The sequence below is a fragment of the Microcaecilia unicolor genome, chromosome 12 (genome assembly GCF_901765095.1).
Source record: "Microcaecilia unicolor chromosome 12, aMicUni1.1, whole genome shotgun sequence".
In the NCBI taxonomy this organism is placed as follows: Eukaryota; Metazoa; Chordata; class Amphibia; order Gymnophiona; family Siphonopidae; genus Microcaecilia; species Microcaecilia unicolor.
This window is the reverse complement of record NC_044042.1, coordinates 34,188,829-34,211,538: the sequence shown is the minus strand read 5'-3', so window position 1 is coordinate 34,211,538 and position 22,710 is coordinate 34,188,829. Positions and strand designations below refer to the sequence as shown.

At 43.9% G+C, this 22,710-nt stretch overlaps 1 protein-coding gene across 1 annotated transcript; it reads right to left on the bottom strand.

Annotated features, from left to right (window-relative positions):
* Positions 1 to 477: 477 nt before the first annotated feature.
* Positions 478 to 17,571, bottom strand: VPS26B (VPS26, retromer complex component B). Its single transcript, XM_030220947.1, has 6 exons — positions 17,272 to 17,571; positions 11,126 to 11,282; positions 4,362 to 4,526; positions 4,000 to 4,175; positions 3,358 to 3,500; positions 478 to 2,363 (listed from the first exon to the last, which is right to left on the bottom strand). The coding sequence occupies exons 1-6, from the start codon at positions 17,492 to 17,494 to the stop codon at positions 2,223 to 2,225; spliced, it is 1,005 nt and encodes a 334-aa protein (XP_030076807.1). The 5' UTR covers positions 17,495 to 17,571; the 3' UTR covers positions 478 to 2,222.
* Positions 17,572 to 22,710: the final 5,139 nt, after the last annotated feature.

Here is a 22,710-nt window from a genome sequence, read left to right as displayed (position 1 = left end):
TCCCCCAAAATTTGGGAGGAAAATGGGGGGTGCGTCTTATAGTCCGAAGGTAGCGATTCCGGATCGCCCTCCCCCACGAGTTCGGGATTGCCCTCCCCTACTCATGTCAGCGATGTTCCCTGGTGGTCTAGTGACGTCGGGGCAGAAAAGAGCCCCCTCTTTCCTGCCCAGCGCGCTGCTCTCCATCCTCCTCCGTCCTCCTGTATGCTGCCTGACGGTCTTGGCGAGATTCAAAATGGCCGCCGAGACTCTCGGCGGCCATTTTGAATATCGCCGAGACCGTCAGGCAGCATACAGGAGGACGGAGAGCAGCGCGCTGGGCAGGAAAGAGGGGGCTCTTTCCTGCCCCGACGTCACTAGACCACCAGGGAACATCGCTGACGTGAGTAGGGGAGGGCGATCCCGAACTCGGACAAGACGCACCGGAGCACCTAGGTTTTAGAGGAGGGAAAAAGGAAAACATTTTTTTTTCCTATTTCCCTCCTCTAAAACCTAGGTGCGTCTTATGGTCCGGTGCGTCTTATAGTCCGAAAAATACGGTAACTACCCCTCTAAAAGCTTTCTTATCCAAGTCCATATCCTAGCAGCACTTATCAACAGTTGTCCCCCTATGACATGACCTCAGCAAATGGCTCCAGTTCTGCCCCAGTGTATTTGGTTTCTCCTCCTTTTCTTAGGTTAGATCAGATATACAAGATTCTTGCCTCTAATGGACCTGAAGTTTAGCAAGAACTGAAGGATTAACAAGGGGGTCTGGAACACTATGTATAAAACTGAGTCTGAAAAAATTACCGTTTATAACCCCCTTCCATCTTCCCCATATATGACAAAGCCCAAACGTAAAGAAAGTGCAATGTGCTACAAGGGAAAGGATTACAGCTCCATCCGTGGTTCTGGAAAGCCAGACTGCTCAACATTTCCAAGCAAGGGCTTTTCACTCCATGACAAGGCAGAAAGTGAAATCAAGGTGAGGGAAATAGCTCACCAGAATAAACTGTATCCACTGCATTACATACGCCAACACTTCCACCACCAGGAAAGGAATGCACTGATTTAAATTACATAGCAGAACCTCTGGGAACAAACTGCACCTGTTATGTTACATCGCATGGACCCTGTAGAGAAGAACGCATCCATTACATTGTACCTCACAGCCCCTGGGAAGGAAATAAACCGGAGACAACACATCATAAAGCACAAGGTGACTTCAGCCAATGGAATCACTCCACTGGCTGACCTCTGGGCTTCTAAAACCAGTGTTACTCCCCACACAGCAGAAGAGGATGCGAGTGGTTCTTCCACTGTGCATAACAGCGAGACGTTTCCCTATAGTTAAAACAAAAATGATAAAGCACTTAGAAAGTTAATACATATTTCCCTTGAGTCTTCCTCTAAAGTGTTAACCTGCATATGTTTTAGCTGAGAAAACTACTAGCTTCCTCCTCTAACTCAATACTACATCCAGTCTGTTCTCCTACCCTTCTCAGCTAAATGTATCTGTACTAACCCTCTTATATTACAAGAGGAACTCTGTGCACAACACATACTAATTTGCAGTAAAGAGGCCAGTACATGGGAGTCACCTGTGATAAGGTCAAGGTGGGGAACGAACAAAAGTCAAGACTTAGTGCTATAGGATGTACAGGAGAGCAGCACTACAATAATAACCTTCACAAACATATAAAGGCAGTGCCTGTCTGCTACGCTGTAAGAACTTCATGGCCCCGATGTGCTCTTAAAATGTCTGCTATATAGTACACGGCACAGAGAAGACACAAAGGCTAACTCATACAGGAGATCTTAGTCCCTATACTCTGGCTAAATATAAACTCATATTAGAAATTCATGGACTGCCCAGAAAGACAGGCTAGCTTCAAATTCCTTTTCTTCTGCTCTGTTTCACCATAAAATTTAAAAGAACCTGTGGAGGCATTCCCACAATACCCCACTCTGGTTGGGTGTTCCTGTTGCTGCAGGGGAAGGAAGCCAGTCAATTACAGAGCTCCCTCTTAGTTGACCATGGCTGAGCAAGCCATACTGCAGCTGCCGCAAGTCTTAAGGGACCCAAAAAGTTCCATCTTCTTTTTGATGAGACTGCCCCATCCCCATGTGGTCCTCCAAGGAGAGTAAGTCCATTCAAACACTTAAAGTCTTTCCCAACTCTTCAGGGCTACCGCTGCTGCGTAATATGGCTGGATACGCAGCAGGTGGGACCCTCTCCCTCACTCCCGTTCACCGTCTACAACTGCATGCTGGGTCCTGCTCTCCCCCTGCGACGTCCCCTCAAAGCGCTGTGAGGCAATGGCTGCCTGGTGGGACATGCTCTTTCTAACAATGTCCCCTTTTCGCCACAGGACCACCTCCTGGCAGGAAAAGAGAGATGCATTAATAGTCATCCATTCCAATTCGAAACCAACGCACTAGCTACTGTTCAAATATATCCTCACAGCCTCCTCAAGGGTGATCTGACATTCCAGGCATCTGGAAAGGAAGTAGGGTAGCACTGCAAGCCATACTGCACACGTTTCCATTTAGATGGATATACACACTATAACAGAAGTCTCAAATCAATCAGATCAAGGGAATTAAGTATACCTTAAACCTGGGCTGTCAAACTGCGATCCAGTCAGGTTTTTGAGATAGCATGAATGAATATGCATGAGAAATTTGCACACAGTGGAGACAATGTCTTTAAATCCCTCACTCATACTCAACAAAGATATCCTAAAAACCTGACCAAGTTATAGTCCTCTGAGATTATAGTTTGATACTTCTGCTTTAAACAATCAGTATGTACAATATGACTAAAGCAATTTGCAATTTCCGATTAGAATAAGTGCCACTTTGTATACTAATGGTAAGGTTTAAGGGTAATGGATTTGCCTAATGTCTTTTTTGTGGTACAGCCAAGGTGGTTTTACATATTATATACAGGTACTTTCTCTGTTTCTAGTGGGCTCATACTGTTTTGGTTTTTTTTTACTTGGGTCAATGGAAGGTTAAGTGACTTGCCCAGCATCACAAGGAGCTGTGGTAGGACTCAAACAAGGTTCTCCTGGTTCTCAGTCCACTGCACTAACCATTGGGTTACTGCTCCACTGTTAAACCATCAACAAAGTGAAGCTGCAGGGTTACCCTCTGGATGTGAGATACGTCATCTCTCATGATTATAAAAGAATATTTCACACACAAAGAAAGAGAAGCATCAACTAACCAAATGTTTCCATAGTGATCTTTGTACACATCACAACCAAAGCCATTTGAGCTTATTTGAAGTCAAGCTTCATCTTCATATCCTACCCCCCCCCCACCCCTTCATGCAAGGCAGTGGTTATGAAAAGAGATATGCCCCCTCACCTGCTGTTTGAAGTAACGCCGTTCCTCCTCATCAATCAGCACCAAGTTCAGGTAATAGCGCACACTGAATTTCTTGTTGATATCCCTCATGGTGGGAGTAATCTCATAACCAGCCAAGAAAAGGCGGATGGGGATGGACTCCCCTGTAAAGGGACAGGAAGTTTATACTTTTATTAAGGCACACTTTACACTGACACGCTACTAGAGTGAACAAAATGTTACTATGTGTTTGGGCATATCAGCCTTCTGCAGCATAGCATAAAACAAATAAAGAAAAGTGCTCCAGCCAGACTGGAAAGAAAACACCAGCAAGCCCAAGGCAGAAGGTCTTTCTACATTTTGCAGAAGTTTCTTGACTGCCAATCACAAGCTGTGTTTATAAAACCTATGACCCTTTGGACAGATACTGTGGGGAGAGAGGGAAACCCGTCAACGGGAAGTGATTAGCCTCTCCCCTAGGGAGCAGCTGCATCTTCCACTCCATCTCCCATACTCTATCTACCCACACCCGGGAGCGTCTGCAGAAGGAAAGCTATAATCAGGGTGCATCTACAGAAGGCCTGGCTCTTGGTGCGCATGGAAGGTTAAGGTGGAGAAGACAGTTCAAGGGGTTAAACCAGCATCACAGAAGTAAGATCCCACCTCGGACAGGTGCTCCATCCATGATCTCATACTTGGCTATTGTGTCATTTTCATGATAAACATTGGGACCTGTGCCTGTCGTCTCCCTCTTGATGATGTCAATCTCCATGTGTTTGATTTTGATTCTAACCAACAAAAAGTAGATCTTCCCAACAATCACATCCTTCAGATGATACCTAATATAGGGAGAAGAAAGGCATATGGAGAGAGACGTACCCGGTTGCCTTTTATAGACCTTCAACATGCCAGACTCTAGTGCTTTCTTATCAGCCACCAATGTCTGTTCACCCTTCCCTCCTCCAAGCTCCCCCCCACCCCAAGACAGTGGGAGAGATGAAGGCCTTAGGCTCCAGGACACGTACTTTGACTTGTTATACTCAAACTCAATGTGTAGACAGTCCTCGATGCCAACCTCCATTTTGATAGAAGAATTCAGCTCTGGATAGGTGCTGAGTGTGTGCACCACAATATCCATCTCTTTGGTCACATCGTTTAGCCGGCGACTGATTGTGGCACGAAGAAAATACCTGTTAAGAGTCCCAAGGGGGTTAGTTAGAAGGGGATGGGGAATGAAATTCATAACATGCTGGATAAAGGATATCTGGAAAATGTAATTACTGCCAAACGCATGTACAAAAGAAAACTTAACTAGGGGACAGAGAGCGGATCCTCTCAGCTCTCCTGACCACAACCCCTACTGTCCTCCCACCACCCAAAGGCCCTCCCCGAGCCTACCTTTAAATGCTCTGGTGGTGGGGGTCATGAAAGCAAAGACTCCAGTGCTCTAACTTTATAATACACTACCCAAGTACTGTTCAAAGGAAGGGGAAGGGATGTGTCGCCTCCATCCAGTTACGTATAATTTTGTTACTTATGCTTTTTATGATTCAATTAAAAAATACTTTCTAAAAAAATGCCCTAGTGGCCTTTTCTGGGCAGGAACGATCTCCAGTTGCTCCTGCCTCTGTCAGTTCGTAAGTCAAAATGGCTGCTGAGGGAGGTCCCGGCAGCCATTTTGAGACTGGAACCAGCATGAGCAGCAGCAATCCCCAGCCATCTCTGCCCATGCCAGTTCCAATCTCAAAATGGCTTCTGGGCACTCCCACAGCAGTCTCAGCAGACATTTTAACTAGGCATTAACCAGGGCATTTATTTAAAAACAATTTTATTAAAGTTTTAGTTAGAAATAATACAGCCACCATTCAACACTGACCACAAGCATAATACAATATAACTATTAAATCCACCCTATTTCCCAATCCACCAAACCTCTCCCCCCTCTCCCCGAAATAAACTTTAACTGAGACTTCACTATCATTGGCCTTGATTCTTAATGTCTCCGATGACATAAGTAATCATAACCCTAATCAATGTATGACCGACCATTTCCCTCCAACCTCCACCCCCATTGCAATACTAATACAATCCACCTCTAGGCATGAAAATAAATCAGATCTCTATATACTATTGATATAAATTGTTCTTCCCCTTGGAGACAATTTTTGCAAATATCCATTCCAAACCTGTAGAAGCAATTTTTTGCATTTGGGGGAGCCTCGAGCATCTCATTCTTCTCATACTACAAGTAGTTGGCGGAGGGGAGGGGTCAGGAATAGTCCAAGACTGTAAAATACATTTCCTTGTTACTAAGCACATATTATGCATCAAGAGGGTACCTCCCTTATCCCGTCCTCTACATGCCCTAATCTTATCTAGTAAAACCTAGTGAACCTAGAATAACATTTTCAAACATTAAGGACAAATATTGTGCTATTGATCCACAAAATGTTCTGATCCTTGGGCAGGACCAAAAGGAATGATACAATATATTCTCAGCCACCTGACATTTAATGCATAATGGAGAAACTAAACCACCAGACTTGTACAACTGCACTTACGTGAAATATGCCTTGTGAAGTTGTTGGTTTTTTTTTAATTTGCCACAGCAATACAAAGAATACATTAAGTCAACATAAAAAGTACAACACAGAAGATATGAAAAAAAAAAAAAAAAAAAACAACCAGGTCCCTACCCAGCTCAACAGGCTTGGCAGAGGGATACCAACAACAGCACCCTCAATTTGCAGACACAAATCAGACCATGAAAACAACCTGATTATACAAATCTATTATAGACAACAGTATCGCCATAGTGTTTTCATCTATATGTTGGACAACCATACAATCTAGCAACCACTATGCCACTGACACCACCACATCTTTCCCAGCCACTCGACAAATGTCTCATACACCTCATTAATCCCCCCTCCCCAAAGAGTCCACCCCTAAACAAGCTCCAGAGCTGAGAAAGCATAGAAATCAGGGTGTAACACTAGAAGCTGGAGCAGCTCAAACTTGTTGGAATGAACCCCCCTGCCTATTCCCAATAGGCCTACCATGAAGCTACATAATGCATATGGTCAAGCTTCCTAGAGGCCTTATAAGTGGATATCTTGAACATAACCACATCCCGCATACAATGTTCCCTCCTCCAAGGTCCAAGTAACCAAGATGGATTTCCTAACCAGGAGCAACGCCATATAAAAGAATCTCCTCCCTTCCAGGGAAACACGTTGATTTAGAAGAGTTTGTTGATGTCTCAGGATTAATGTGCTGTAGTCCCATTGAATCTCCCTCCAGAGGACCTGCTCAAGAACCTTAAACATCTGGCTCCACATTACTAACTGGTCATATTCCAGGAATGAATGGATGTGTGTCTCTAGCTTGTTTACACGTGCGACATGTATCTAGTCCCAAAGTCCCATCTTGGCCCCCTGAAAGTGAATAATCTATGTCCTGTGCAAGAGTTTAAACTGCATCTCTTGCAGATCTGTAGACTTGGTCATACCAAAGAGGACATCGAAAAGTTCAAGAAATTGTGGTGTAGTGCAAGGAATCCCCAAGTTCACACTCCACTGTGCTGCTAATTTATCCAAATATCCTAGGCACATATCGGAGCAAAGCACAGTGTACCCTGTGAAGTGTTCTAAAATAACATTCCCAAAACACAAAATTAGTAGTGAGCCCTGGGATACCTTTGGTATTATTTAACATTTCCCAGTTCCCAGCATTGTTTAACCACCTTCATATCTTTTACTTTCTCTAATTTATGAAGCTCTTTATGTAAGCCTTAAATGGAGACCGATCTCTCCAAGATTTTATTAAAAAGGCATTCAGCTTGTCACCCATTTGAAGAATGAGCATGTTCCAATCTAGGGAACACACATAGGGGCTCATTTTCAAAGTACTTAGACTTACAAAGTTCCATAGAGGAGCATTTTCGAAAGAAACCTCTAAGTTGGGATTTGGATGTCTTTGTAAAACGTCCAAATCCAGAGGCAGGGAAAAGCGTATCTTCGAAAAAAGATGGACGTCCATCTTTCGTTTTGTAAATACCAAGGACGTCCTTGGATTTGGACGTCTTTGACTTTCAGCGATTTTCGAAACCAAAGACGACCATGCAAGCCATTTGGATATGGGAGGAGTCAGCATTTCTAGTGCACTGGTCCTCCTGACATGCCAGGACACCAACCAGGCACCCTAGGGGGCACTGCAGTGGACTTCATAAAATGCTCCCAGGTACACAGCTCCCTTACCTTGTGTGCTGAGTCCCCCAAAACCCACCCAAAACCCACTACCCCCAACTGTACACCACTACCATAGCCCTTACGGGTGAAGGGGGCACCTATATGCGGGTACAGTGGGTTTCAGGTGGGTTCTGGAGGGCTCGCTTTTTCCTCCACAAATGTAACAGATGGGGGGGAGAATATGGGCCTGGGTCCACCTGTCTGAAGTGCACTGCACCCACTAAAACTGCTCCAGGGACCTGCATACGCTGTCATGGACCTGAGTATAACATCTGAGGCTGGCACATAATATTTTTAATGATGTTATTTTGAGGGTGAGAGGGGGTTAGTGACTACTGGAGGAGTAATGGGAGGTTATCCCCGATTCCCTCCAGTGGTCATATGGTCATTCCGGGCACCTTTTTGTGCCTTATTCATAATAAAAACACGTCCAGGTGAAAACGCCTAAGTTGTAGACATGGACGTCTCTGCTTTTTTCAATTATGGGTCAAAGACGTCCAAGTCTTAGGAACGCCCAAGTCCCGCCTTCACCACGCTTCCGATACGCCCCCATGAAATTTGGACATCCTTGCGACGGACTTCAGTTAGAGACGTCCAAAATCAGGTTTCGATTATACCAATTTGGACGTCTCTGAGATGGATGTCCAAGTGACGATTTATGTCGGAAGATGGATGTCCATCTCTTTCAAAAATGAGCCTGATAGTAACCTATGGAACGTTGTAAGTTTAAGTGCTATGAAAATCAGCCCCTATGTATCTTAAAGTCTAAGTGCTTTGAAAATATGCCTCGTCGTGTCGTAATTGACAGTAGGCAAATCTATCTCCCCATCTCACCCTGATACAATGCTGAAGCTCCTCAAAAAGTAAGCAACGCCGTTCTTCCAGTGATTAGATGTTCTAGTTGTGTCAGCCCCACCTCTTCTCAAGCCATAAATGATGGATTATTCATACCTGGTGCAAACCCTACATTTCCTCTTACAGAGAGCAGATCCGTTATTAATGGATCACCCCCCATTCTATATATTAGTGCCTTCCACACATTCCTCAAGGGGGGAAAATAAGACTCTGACCCAACCCATATGGAAGGAGTCTGCTGGGGACATATAATAAGTCTCTAAGGCCATCGGAGTATAGCTCTGACTATTAAGCTAGTCCTTGACAAGTCTCAGTAAGCAAGCACGATTATAAATGCGTATGTTAGGAAGAACTATGCCCCCTTGGTTCCAAATGCCCAGGACAAAAAAAGTTTCATTTTAGGTTTACTTTTAGCACAAAGAAACTGTGAAAGCAACTGATTAAGGAACCTTATATCTTTTTGCAGCAACTTAAGTGGCAAGGTTTGTAGTACATAAATGTGCTCAATAAGAGCCAGTAGAACCAATGAGCATAAATTGAAGAATGTCTCTAATCCCCTGACACGGCAGTTCTTGGCACTGTGAAAAGGTGGCCAATGTTGGTTACACTTGAAAGATTTGCTGACAAGCTAAATAAAATTAGTTTAAAAATACGGACTGTAATTAAAGGATTATTTTAAGAATAATTAATAAGGGAAGGTGGAAGGTTTTTTTGAAGCCAGTGATTGATGAAAGACAGGTTATCTGAAGAATATTGACTAGTATATATATGTGAGGTTTTTCCTTCCTGAAAAAAATTGCTAGATAAAAATTACATGGTATCTTCTAATTGTGGGAGATTAGAACATTACTTTTGGTGAAGTTTGTTTACTAATATTTGATTATACTTCATTCCTCAAGACTTTTGTTTGTAGTACATAAAGCCATTTGGGGGAAATTACCATTCAAATAAGGCTAATTCTAACTGCTAAAGGTATAGGTAATGCTCTGACCACCAGGGCATTTAAAGGTAGGCCCACGGAGGGCCTATGGGTGGAGGGAGGGGAAGGAGAGGGCAGATGGCCAGCCTGGCAGGACAACCGCCTGGGAGGACTTCCTCTGCCAGTGGCACTGGTGGAGAGTTTTGGTTTCAGCCAAAAATGCACTGGCATTTTCAGCCAAAACCAAAGTATGACCGAATGTAGATTTCAGGCCAGTTTCGGTTTTATGGTCAGCATCCACAAGAGGAGTTGAATGAAACATAATGCCATGGCTTACTCCCAAAATGTCTGCTGCCTCTGCACACAGACTTTAAAAGGTAGCCAATCCATGCTCTAGAACATAAGAGAAACCATGTTGAGTTAGACCAAGATCCATTGAGCCCAGTATCCTATCTCTGAAAATAGCCAGTCTGGGTCACAAGCACCTGGCAAGGTCTCAAAAAAAACCTGTTGCATATAGTTCATTTTCAGGGTGTAGTGGGCTCTCCCAAATCTACCTGGCTAATACTTTTTATATGGACCTTTTTCTTCAGGAACCTGTCCAGTCTTTTGAATCCCTCTATGTTAGTTGCTTTGACCACATCCTCCAGCAACAGATTCCAGAGCTTAATTATGCACTACAAAACTTGCTATGATTTGCTTTCAATATGCTGGTCATGGAGTGTTCTCTTGTATTCGGATAATAGGTTAGAACAGCTCTTTCCTATTTAACAAATAAGAGGAAATATTTTTTTTACTCAACAAATACTTAAGCTCTGGAACTCATTGCTGGAGGATGTGGTAACAGCAGTTAGCATCTCTGGGTTTAAAAAAAAAAGGTTTGGACAAGTTTCTGGAAGAAAAGTCCATAGTCTGTTATTGAGATAGCCATGGGAGAAGCCCCTCCTTGTCCTGGGATTGGTAGCATGGAATGCTGTTACTATTTAGGTTTCTGTCAGGTACTTGTGACCTGGACTGGCCACTCTTAGAAACAGGATACTGGACTAGATGGACCAGTGGTCTGACCCAGTATGACTATGTTCTTTTGTTAACTATTCCACCCTACTCATATTTTTTATCATAAGCCCTTTCAGTTGTCTTTTCTGCTAAAGACACCCCTAACCTGTTTAGCCTCTCATCATAAGAAGTGTTCCACTCCCTTTATCATTTTTGTCACCGTTCTTTGAACCTTTCCTAGCTGCACTATATCCTTTTTGAGACGGGCAACCAGAACTGTACACACTACTCAAGCTGCAAACGCATCAGAGACCTATACAGAAGAATAATGATATTCTCAATTTTGTTCTCTATTCCTTTTCAATAATCCTTAACATTCTATTTTCTTTTTAACAGCAATAGCACATTGGGCTGAACATTTCCAATATATTATCCTCACAATCCTCTGCCATCTTAACACCTTTGAATAATGTTGTGTCATCCGAAAAGCTGATCACCTTACTCATCAGTTATCACCAGATCATTTATGAATATGTTCTAGGGAGCTAGGTATCCACCTAGAGCAGAAGAATTTAGGGGAGGAGGGACACTGGTGCAGCTCTGGCATATGTGAAAGCCTTTCCTGCCAGGTCTGGCACTGCTGTCCTCTCCCCTCTTTTCCTGCACAGGCCCTGAGCTTAAAGAAGGGCAACTTGGTAATGGTTCTAAAAATCAATTGCAAAATTTAAAAGGGGAAAAAAAGGAAATCTACCAGTGTCAGGTAACTCACCGCAATTTCACATTCTGACCCGTGTATGATTCGTAAGGTTTTTCCACATGTGTAAACTCAAAGTCAAACGTTTGGGACTGGGTTATCTCACCAGGCCTCGCCAGATCCTTCACTAAGGAGACAAACTCATGGTGGTTCCCTCGATCATAGTACAGCTCTGAGAAGAAAAAGAAAATTGGCAATACTACAAAAGAATCTCAGTTCCTTGCACTACGCAAAAAAGGCCCCCTCCCCTCCCTTCCCTCTCTAAACACATAACATTCTCAGCTCCCAGTACTGTCTCTTCTCCAGCCAGAGAAACAGGAAGTATATCAAGAAGAAAACACAAGGTTTCCTGCAGAGGACCACTGCTGGTCACTTTCCCAAGTGCAGGTGAAACAATAACCACTCACAGCACAAGGGAAATACTCTGTAGCACAGCAGGCTATCTGTGGGGAACCTGCAGCACAAACTTTATCATATCCTAGTCAGGCTGTGCAACACATTATCTGGCTGCAACAGGAAGCTAAGCAGGTCCAAAGCAGAAGCGTAGCCAGGTGGGGCACAAGGGGAGCGGTCACTTCCCTAAACAGCTGTTTAAAAAAACAACCCAATAAATATTTTTTTTCTGCTCCCTCCCGAGTCTTTAATCTTTTGTTATCTCTTCTTCTGCCCGCACTCTCCCATCCGTGAGGTCACTTTTACTTCCCGAAGGCAGGTAACCTGCTTAGGAATAAGGTAAAAAGTCCCTCATATATTTTTTTCTATGTGTCGGTGAGTGTTAACCCTAAGCTATATAATGGAGCGTTGTCCCTTTTGTTGTTAACTAACAGTTCAGCAACAAAAGGGAAAACACACTGCTAAAAGTTAACACTTTCAGATACAAAGACAAAAGATTTGAGGGGCCTTTTTACCGGATGTGGACTGTATGAGACCTAAAGTGCTGTGGAGCATATAATGTCTTAGTGTAGCTTGAAGGGGAGGGGGGGATGAGAGGGTAATTGGAGACTGAAGGCACAGCTTATTGCTGTTTATGGTTTTGTTCAAGTGCTGTATTATTTGTTAGGTTTTTTTTATTTTGTTATTACTTAATGAACATAAACAATTTTAACAAAATTCCTCAAATTAATAGCCCAAACCCTAAACAATGGGTGAAGGAGTGGCCTAGTGGTTAGGGTGGTGGACTTTGGTCCTGGGGAACTGAGTTCAATTCCCACTTCAGGCACAGGCAGCTTCTTGTGACTCTGGGCAAGTCACTTAACCCTCCATTGCCCCATGTAAGCCGCATTGAGCCTGCCATGAGTGGGAAAGCGCGGGGTACCAATGTAACAAAATTTAAAAAAAAAAAAAAAAAAAAAAGAAGGGACCTAGGAAAGCAAGAAACATGTAAGTTAATATTCTGAAAGATCAAGTCAGTGTTGCTAGTACGGGTCTCAATTAACCTGCTTTACCTATGATTTCAACTAGCATATTTTTTTCACTTAACTCCACACAAAGTGTAAATCAGGGTGAATAATATCTAGAAAACTTACAAATCAGCCAAAATTCTTGTGCAGCAGGGGAAAAAAATTGCATAGTGTACTTTACCTTTTTAAAATCTCTGTGCTTCTTTTTATTTGTAATATTTCTGCCTTCCCATTTTTCCCCTACTTCCTCCTTGTTCTGCAGCCCAGCAGTTGTTCCTCTCTCAGGGGCCCTTTTACAAAGTGGCGCCAAGCCCACTGTGGGTTATCACACACCAATCTGGACCTGCCGCCAGCCCAATGCATGCACCGGCAGTAGTTCCACCCCCCCAGCGCGCAGCATTTAAGTACATAAATACAGAAGTATTGCCACACTGGGACAGACCAAAGGTCCATCAAGCCCAGCATCCTGTTTCCAACAGTGGCCAATCCAAGTCACAAATACCTGGCAAGATCCCAAAAAAGTTCAAAACATTTTATGCTGCTTATCCCAGAAATAAGCAGTGGATTTTCCCCAAGTCAATTTAATAATGGTCTATGGACTTTTCCTTTAGGAAGCCGTCCAGACTTTTTTAAAACCCCGCTAAGCTAACCTCCTTTACCACATTCTCTGGCAACGAATTCCAGAGTTTAATTATATGTTGAGTGAAGAAACATTTTCTCCAATTTGTATTTGTAGCTTCATCGCATGCCCCCTAGTCCTAGTACTATCAGAAAGCGCAAACAATTCACATCTACCCTTTCCACTCCACTCATTATTTTATAGACCTCTATCATATTTCCCCTCAGCCGTCTTTTCTCCAAGCTGAAGAGCCCTAGTCACTTCAGCCTTTTGTCATAGGGAAGTCATCCCACCCCCTTTATCCCATCCTATTTCCAGCACTAGTGTAAATATTTGAAAAATATTTCCACATTACCGCATGATTAACACGGGAGCCCTTACCAACACCTCAGTGGGTGGCAGTAAGTGCTCTCCCCCTGCATGGCCACGTGGTAAGTGAAATCTTACCATATGGCCATTTCTTTTTCTCGGCCTTTTTAACCACTATGGTAAAAAGGGACTTAGCAAGCGGAAAAAATGGCTCTCACCACTAACGCAGGGCCCCTTTTACCGTAGCCTGGCAAAAGGGCCCCTCAGTTCCAGCAACAGGCACCATATGTTAGGCACCTGGGTGACTTGCTGTACAGATTTTTTCCAATTCTGACAAATAATTGCATCGAAATACAGAAGTGATATCCGTTATCTAGTGCTAATTCTTATCTCAGATTTAAAAGTTCACTTGGAGAAAGCCATTGTGATACATATTTCTACCACTAACAGACATATACCAAATTATTTATTGATCTTAACTATTTTAGTTATTGAAATAGATCATGAATGGCACTGTTTCTGTTACTGCAAGTTTTAAGACATCTACAGAGATTGGCAAGAATTAACAGATTAATATGTGGTTGCCCCAAGAACAGTTTAAAATCAGTAAGAATGCATTTGAAAAACATGAGCACATCCCCTGGATCTTAACATTGTCTTGTTTGTCTGGTTAAAAATGGGGTTTGCCAAAGACTGGTGAAGAAGGAAGCACTGGAATAAAACACATGACACTGGCAAGGAGGTTTTTTTTAGGTCGATGATGATTTTAGCCTGAGATATGCCTTATGATTTATTCATGTATATGGGCAAGCTGGCATTCTGAGACCTTTTTCCTCCATAATTAAGTGAATCTCTCAACACATGTATCAATATATATAATTGCAGTCAGTCTATTGTGTAATATAAGTGAAATATCTGCAATTAGGGTTGTTCGTTTTGAAGGCTTTTCTGTCCAACATTCTCGAGTTCTAAACTATGATCTATTTTGCCTTTTTTAGATGGAAAATCTGAACATGTGGGAATTTAAGGGCCACATTTACTAAGGTGCGTTAGTGTTTTTAGCGCGCCTACACTTAGCACACATGCTAACCATGTAGGTGCCTACAGGGATATTGTAGGCACGTACTACTACTACTACTTAACATTTCTAGAGCGCTACTAGGGTTACGCAGCGCTGTACAAATTAACAAATAAGGACAGTCCCTGCTCAGAAGAGCTTACAATCTAAAGGACGAAATGTCAAGTTGGGGTAGTTTAGATTTCCTGAGAAAAGGTGTAGTGATTAGGTGCCGAAGGCGACATTGAAGAGGTGGGCTTTGAGCAATGATTTGAAGATGGGTAGGGAGGGGGCCCGGCGTATGGGCTCAGGGAGTTTGTTCCAAGCATGGGGTGAAGCGAGGCAGAAAGGGCGAAGCCTAGAGTTGGCGGTGGTGGAGAAGGGTACTGAAAGGAGGGATTTGTCAAGAGAGCGGAGGTTACGGGTGGGGACATAAGGGAAGATGAGAGTAGAGAGATAAGGAGGGGCTGCAGATCGAGTGCATTTGTAGGTGAGTAGGAGAAGCTTGAACTGTATGCGGTATCTGATCGGAAGCCAGTGAAGTGAGTTGAGGAGAGGGGTGATATGAGTATATCGGTTGAGGCGGAAGATAAGACGTGCGGCCGAGTTCTGGATGGACTGAAGGGGGGATAGATGGCTAAGAGGGAGGCCGGTGAGGAGTAGGTTGCAGTAGTCAAGGCGAGAGGTAATGAGAGAGTGGATGAGAGTTCGAGTGGTGTGCTCGGAGAGGAGGGGGCGAATTTTGCTAATGTTATAGAGGAAGAAGCGACAGGTCTTGGCTATCTGCTGGATATGCGCAGAGAAGGAGAGGGAGGAGTCGAAGATGACACCAAGGTTGCGGGCAGATGAGACAGGGACGATGAGGGTGTTATCAATTGAGATAGAGAGTGAAGGGAGAGGAGAAGTGGGTTAACAAATGTTAAAAACATTAACGCACCTATAACACTGCTTAGTAAACAGGGCCCTAAGAGTGTTAATGCCCTGCTACCCAAACCCATCTAGGACACACGGTTAGGACAACAACAAAAAAAAAGTTTAAGGCTTATGGAAGATCCCCATACCACCTCCTCTCACTCTCCCCCCCCCCCCCCAAAAAAAAAAAACAAAAACTTATAAATGTAAAGTTAAAAACATTTGCAAATAGTATCAGTATGAGGATTAAATGCAGATCACCCAGGGCTTTGCACATGTCAGAACTACCACTGGCAGTCATGGGCTAGGTCTCTCGTGTGAATTATATACACTGGGGCTCATTTTCAAAGCACTTACACTTACAAAGTTCCATAGGTTACTATATAACTTTGACGTGCTTTGAAAATATGTCCCACTGTGTTTCAAACAGGACACCTTTCATTATTTTTCTATAACAAATAAACTGGCAGGGTGTACAGTAATAAAACTTTTGTTCACAAATAGGCCTTTGATGATCACGCAACAATATGTAGCATACAAAAATATTCTTTGCAAACTTCATAGTACTTCAAAATGTCACATAAACAAATTAAAATGATAAATGTGAACACTAAAAATGTTATGCTCAAAATCAATCTGCATAAATTTGCCAACTTTATTTACACTGACTATTTAAAGTTCATGTACGAAATGTCTTTATGTGAAGTGCGACTCTGGAGAGTCCTTTGACTTAATAATAGATCTTCAACTTGATCAATGACATTGGCGGTGCATGTACTTTGGGGTCGATCACTACCAGGGCAGTGTTTGAAATTGACAACAATACTGATTTTGCAAATACAGTAAGTTTCTTCAGGCCACCAAGTAACCACTGTTTTTCAAGAAACTTTCATTCCATAATGTTTCATTTGCCTCAGATATTCTATGTGTTTCTTTTCTAGTGAAAAAGCCATACTGCACAATTGTTAATATTTGACATCATAATTATGTCATGATTTCCAAAGAATACTTATCACTACATATTTTGTTGCATTGATCATTTTATAGCTGTATAATTGGCTTTCAAGTTTTATTACTGCACATTCATTTAATTGTTATAGAGAAAAATACAAGGGGTCCCATTTTTGTTAAATGCAATATATAGAGATTCAGTTAGCCCATTATAAACCATAAAGCTGTATGTCTCTGTTGATCACCCTCCCCTATCCACACCCATCCTGTTAGAATATCAATGATATGCTTTGATGTCCTCATGCATACCTCCTACCCACCCCCATCCTCCCACCCTGTCAGACTGTCATAGTAATGCTTGAATGTTTTCACTTATATACACTGTCAGCTAGCACATTTGCTTATTTCCGATCTGAGGAAGAAGGGCGACCTTCGAAAGCTAATCAAGAAATGCATTAAGTTATGTCCAATAAAAAAAGGTATCATCTTATTTTCTTTTCCATGTTTTATTTTGTTTGATTTCTATTGATAAAGTTAAGTGCACAGAAATCACTGCAAGAGTGGTCCGAGCCCGCAGGTGCCATACAAGAAAGGAGGAAATACCAGTTAAACCTATCATAGTTCTGTACTGAATTCTCCAAGACTCTTCACCCCCTTGCCCCATCCTGCATCCTCCCTGCTCTGCACCTTTTTGGCACCAACCTTCCTGTCACTTATCTGCCTTAACTCCCTTCCTCTCATCCATACAGGTCTCTCCCTTCCCTTTCCACCAATCTATCTCCCAGATTCTCCACAACCTCCCACCTCTCCGCCAGTCTTCTCTTACCACCCCACCCCCACTACTGCTCCGGATCCCTCCACCCATCATCCCCCCACAAATCTACTTCTGTTCCCTCTCCCGATCTGCTCTCACCGATCTGCCCTATGAACTCGATCTTGATGCCCTGGTGCTCCAGCCGCTTGTTGGGGTTCTTGAGGGTGACGCTGACTTTGCCGGCCACTGTCTCGCCGTCGTAGAAAAGGAAGTACTTCTCTTTTTTGCCGTCCTCTGTCTTGTGCTCCGCTCGCTTGCGCGTCTCGGCGTCATTGAGCACGATGTCTAATTCCGCCGCCTGCCCGAACCCAAAGAAGCTCATGGTAGACGCAGCGGGCCCCTAAGGCCGTTCCCTGACGGTAACTGCTTGCAGGGGAGGATTCGCTCCCCCCGTAACCTTCTGAGGATAGCAGCGCGCCTGCGCGCTCTGTACCTGGCGCAAGCGCGTTACTCCCCGCCCGGCGCCCACACTAAAACTCCCATAACCAAGATGGTGCTAATCTCTTCTTACTGACGTGTAACGTCTGCTGTGGCTGTGCACCTTGGGTCGTAGTTAAAACCAGAAGCTATTAATAATGGGAAAGAACGTTTAATGAGACTGCTCCTTTTAAATAAGCAATCCAATTTTTGCGTTTTTAGTACATGAGACAAAAAGTGCGAGGCATTCATCATTTGTTCAAAATGGTATGTGGCAGAGAAGGGAAGACACATGGTCACATTAGATGGGTCCGTTAATCCTTATCTTGCAATGACTGTTACTATACAGTATCTCAAGCCAATGAGCTCAGACTTTTTTTTTTGGGGGGGGGGGGAGTCTTCTACTAAAGATTAGCCTTTGAGTTAGCTGCAGCATGGCCCACCATGGGAATAAAATGAGACCTGCTGCAGTCTGCAGATAACTTGAGCTAACCTTTAATAAAAGACCCCCTTAGCTGGCAAGGGTGAGGCAGCCTAATAATGTTTGAACTCTGATCTGGGGAAGAGAACAAATAAGAATCTGTCCTACAGTAATTATGGTGGACACTGCATGGCATGATCTCCCTGAAGATAGTATGGTACAGTTGAGGTCTGTGGCATTCCACCTACTTAACTGCAGTTCATTAACCACCCTAGGTGGGTGTAGGAGGTAGTACCCCTGCATACTTCAGCCAGAGGGCAGTCAAGGTCTCAGTGTACTTATGATCAGTGCATTTTTTTCTAGCAAAAAAAGGTGCCGGTACTCAACTGCTAGGCCACTTTTTTTTTTTTTTTTTTTTGGGGGGGGGGGGGGAGCTGATCACTGAGGGACCCCCCCCCCCCCCCCCCCCCCCCCAACAATACCCAGGCCCCCTGCAACCAGTCACAGAATCTATGACAAAGCAGAATTGGTGTGTAGAGCTTAGCTCATTCATTAAAACTTGGGGTCCATGGGTCAATTACCCTAAGTACCCCCTCAAAAAAAAGCCCTGCTTATGATGGAAGGGATGAGTTAGGTTGGCAGAAGGGACTGGTGTAACTTCTGGTTCACATATGCTTATAGCTCCCAGTGACATCACTTGGCTGTGGCATTTCTGTACTTGACTGCAGTTTAAAGTGTTTTTGAGATGGATAACGCTGTGTAGCGATTCATGATTATATTGCATTTTGGGGCACAATTAATACTCATTCTATAATATTGTCAGGCTTAGCCAGACCTGACATTTTGGGTGGGCCCAGAGCTAATAGGGGAGGGTACTATGGGCCTAATATTCAAAATTATTTAACCGGCCAGGAATGACTTCTGACCAGTTAAATAGCATTTTAGCTCATAACTGGCTACATCGTGCAACATAGCCAGCTAAGCACAGATATTCAGTGCCAAACCAACACCTGTGTTTACAAAGGCACACTATAGGCGCATTAGCATTTTTAACGTGCATTAAATGCTACCACGCCTCAAATACTAAGGTGCCCTTTTACTAAACCCCGTAAGCATCTATGCACACCCAAAGCACACCAAAATGGAGTTACTGCCCGGCTACCACATGGCTCTTGCGGTAATTTCATTTTGGCATGCATCCGAAAAATAATTTTTATTTTTGAACATGAATGTCAGACACGCACCAAGTGGCATTTCATGCGTATAGGTCATTACTGCCCAGTTACCGCATGAGACTAGCAGTATGTCAATGGCTGGCAGTAAGGTCTCAGACCCACAATGGACGCGCAGCAATTTTCATTTTGTCGCAGGTCCATTTTCGGCAAAAATTTTAAAAAGACCTTTTTTTACAGGCAAGCTGAAAAATGGATCTGTGTGCGCCCAAAACCCACGCCTACACTACCACGAGCCATTTTTCAGAACATCTTAGTAAAAGGACCCCTAACGTACTTATAGGAATGTATTGGTGTGTAAGCGTTTAATGCGCCTTAACTTTAAAGGCACAGTAAAAATACTAACGCACCTATACATTTCCAGGGGTGCATTAGTGTTTAACGTGTGCACATGGTGCTGCGAAGAAATGGAGGAAGAGAAGACCGTGGAATTGAGGTGTGCCGGGGGGGGGGGGGGGGGGGGGGAGCCAAGAAGTTAAGTGGGCAGGACTGGAGACATGTCCCAAAATCTCCCTCAAAAATTGGCCCCCTTAGCAGCTCTGGGTCCAGCAACTCTGTCCCTTTTCTCCAGCAGCCACCCATAGATCCAGAACCTCTATCCCTTACCTCCAGCAGCCTCTCTGTCACAGGTCCAGTGCTTCTCTAACTGCCCTCCAGCCCCCTTCCCATGAGTCCAGCGCCTCTCTCACGGCCCCTGCCCCGCCCCCCCCCCCCCCCACTGCCCCAAGTACCTCGTCCCTCCAGCCCCCCCCCCCCTCGCCCCTGGGTCAGGACTGCAGGACAAAATTAAAGGTTGATATGTGTCATAGGAGCCAGCAGGTACAGAGCCTTCCAAATATTGAGCAAACTACTTGTACCTAAGGAGTAACAATTTATAATGTGCTTTTGGCACTCCTAGGAATTTTGTTACGTATATGGTATGTGTAGTACTCTTATTAGTGTGAAGGTCAAGAGACAAGAACAAATTCTAATTTCCAAACTCAATGTTATTTAATCTAAATGCAATATTTGTATTCCAGCTTAATGCAAAATACAATATTATAAACCAGACAACTATCAAAATCTGGCAAGTATAGTAGTTACAATCAATATACTCCACCTCAACAATTATTTAGACCACCATAAAATCTATAATCATCAATACCTACCTAAAATGTGTTCTGCCCCCATATTCATGGATACTTTTTTATTTATTGTTACATTTGTACCCCACGCTTTTCCACTCATGGCAGGCTCAATGCGGCTTACATGGGGCAATGGTAGGGTTAAGTGACTTGCCCAGAGTCACAAGGAGCTGTTAGAGAGAATAGATATCGCCAATTCCTAATACTCTCTACAAATAATCTTATGTATTGTTTTGAGAATATAGAATGTAAACCAAATTTAACCACCTGTTTACAAAGGCACGCTACAGGCGAGTAAGCATTTTTAACATGCTTCAAACACTAATGCACCTATAGGAATGTATTGATGCGTTAGCATTTAATGCACCTTAACTTTCAAGGCATGGTTAAAAAAAAAAACATGCTAATGCGCCTATATATTTCTATGTGCTCGTTAGTGTTTAACATTATATGGTGCAGCAAAGAATTGGAGGAAAGGAAGACTGTGCAATTGAGGTGTGCCAGGGGTGGAGCCAGGAAGTTGAGTGGACAGGACTGGAGGTCTGTCCCAAAATCTCTCTCAAAAATTAGCCCTTGCATTCATGGTCCAACATCTGTCCCCTCCTTCCAGCAGCCTCCTCCCCACGAGTCCAGCACCTCTCTCCCTATCTCCCATGCCCCCACATGGGACCTGTGCCTCTCACCCCTCCAGCAACCAACCAAGGGTCCAGAACACTCTCCCATCCCTGCATACCACAGCCCCCCCCCCCCCCCCCCCCCCCCCCGAGGGACAAAATTAAAGGTTGATGCGTCTCTTAGGAGCCAGAAGCTGAAGAACCAACCCAATATTGAGCAAAGTACTTCATTGGACCTAGGGAGGAGCAATTTCTAGTGTTCCTTTGGCACTCCTAGAAATTTTGTTACTTATATGATTCGTGTAGTACTCTATTAGCATGAAGGGCTGTTACATGGTGCAGAGGGGAACTGGAGGAAGTCAAGACTGTGCAATTGAGGTGTGCCAGAGAGTAGAGCCAGGAAGTTGAGTGCACAGGACTAGAGGAGTGTCCCAAAATCTCCCTCTCAAAAATTAGCCCTTGCATCTCTGGGTCCATCTCTGTCCCCTCCTTCCAGCAGCTTCCTCCCGAGTCCAGTGCCTCTCTCCCTGTCCCCCCAAGCCCCCGCATGGGACCTGTACCTCTCCCCCCTCCAGCAACCACCCAAGGGTCCAGAACTCTGTGCCTTCCCTCCAGCCCACATGTGTAATATTCAATTAGCATGAAGGGCAAGAGACTAGAATAAATTCTAATTTCCAAACTGAATAATATTTAATTTAGCACACGACTCAAACACTACTGCACCTATAGGAATGTATAGGCGTGTTAGCGTTAAGGCACCTTAACTTTAAAGGCACGTTAGGATTTGTAACATCTTTAAAGGTAAGGCTCCTTAAACGCTAACGCGCCTGTACGTTCAGCTGGAGTGGTAGTGTGGAAGACGGCATGATTTTGGAGCCCAAGGTGCTGTGGACAGTGTGATTACAGGATCCATAATGCATCTATTAAAGAGAGGAATTGGAGGAAGAGAAGACTGTGCAATTGAAGTGTGCCAGGGCATGAAGCCAGGAAGTTGAGTGCACAGGACTGGAGGCATGTCCCAAAATATTCCTTTCAAAAATTAGCCCCCTTGGCATATCTGCATCCAGCATATGTCCCCTCCCTCCAGCTGACCCTTCCCCATGAGTCCAGTGCCTCTCTCCCTGTCCCCAAGCCCCAGCATGGGACCTGTGCCTCTCTCCCTTCCAGCAACCACCCAAGGGTCCAGAACTCTCTCCCTTCCCTCCAGCAGCCTGTCACAGGTCCAGCTCTTATCTCCCTGCCCCCTGCACCCCCCACACCTTCACAGGTGTGTTAGTGATCAGCATGCCTTCACATTGCAGACACCTTAACTGTGTAGGTGCATTCACCTTTCAGCACACCTTAACATTATAGGTGCCTTAACTTTGAAGGCGCATTAGAGTTTTAATGCACCTTGACATTATAGGCATCTTATCCTTGTAGGTGCGTTCACCTTACAATGCACCTTATCATTAAAGATGCCTTAACATTGATAGCGTGTTAACATTGAAGGCGCCTTAACATTGTAGGCGCATTTACCTTTTACCATGCCCACAATTTAATAAACCAAGGACGTTAGGACAAGTTCTTACAAGGTAATGTGAAAGTTATTTGACAAATAAGCTTTCATCCTAGGAAATTAAGACAATTTGAAGAGGATCCTTTCTTTACTTAGTACTATGCAGTTTAAATGAAAATTCAGCATCAAGCAGTATGCCCAGTTGATTTAACTGATAGGGATAATAACACTG

Coding starts and splice junctions, on each gene's coding strand:
- VPS26B (XM_030220947.1), bottom strand. CDS start 17,494: ATGAGCTTCTTTGGGTTCGGGCAGGCGGCGGAATTAGACATCGTGCTC. Junction 3,501..3,999: donor GGATGGAGCACCTGTCCGAG/GTGGGATCTTAC, acceptor GTCCCTTTACAG/GGGAGTCCATCCCCATCCGC. Junction 2,364..3,357: donor GGCGTTACTTCAAACAGCAG/GTGAGGGGGCAT, acceptor TTTTCCTGCCAG/GAGGTGGTCCTGTGGCGAAA.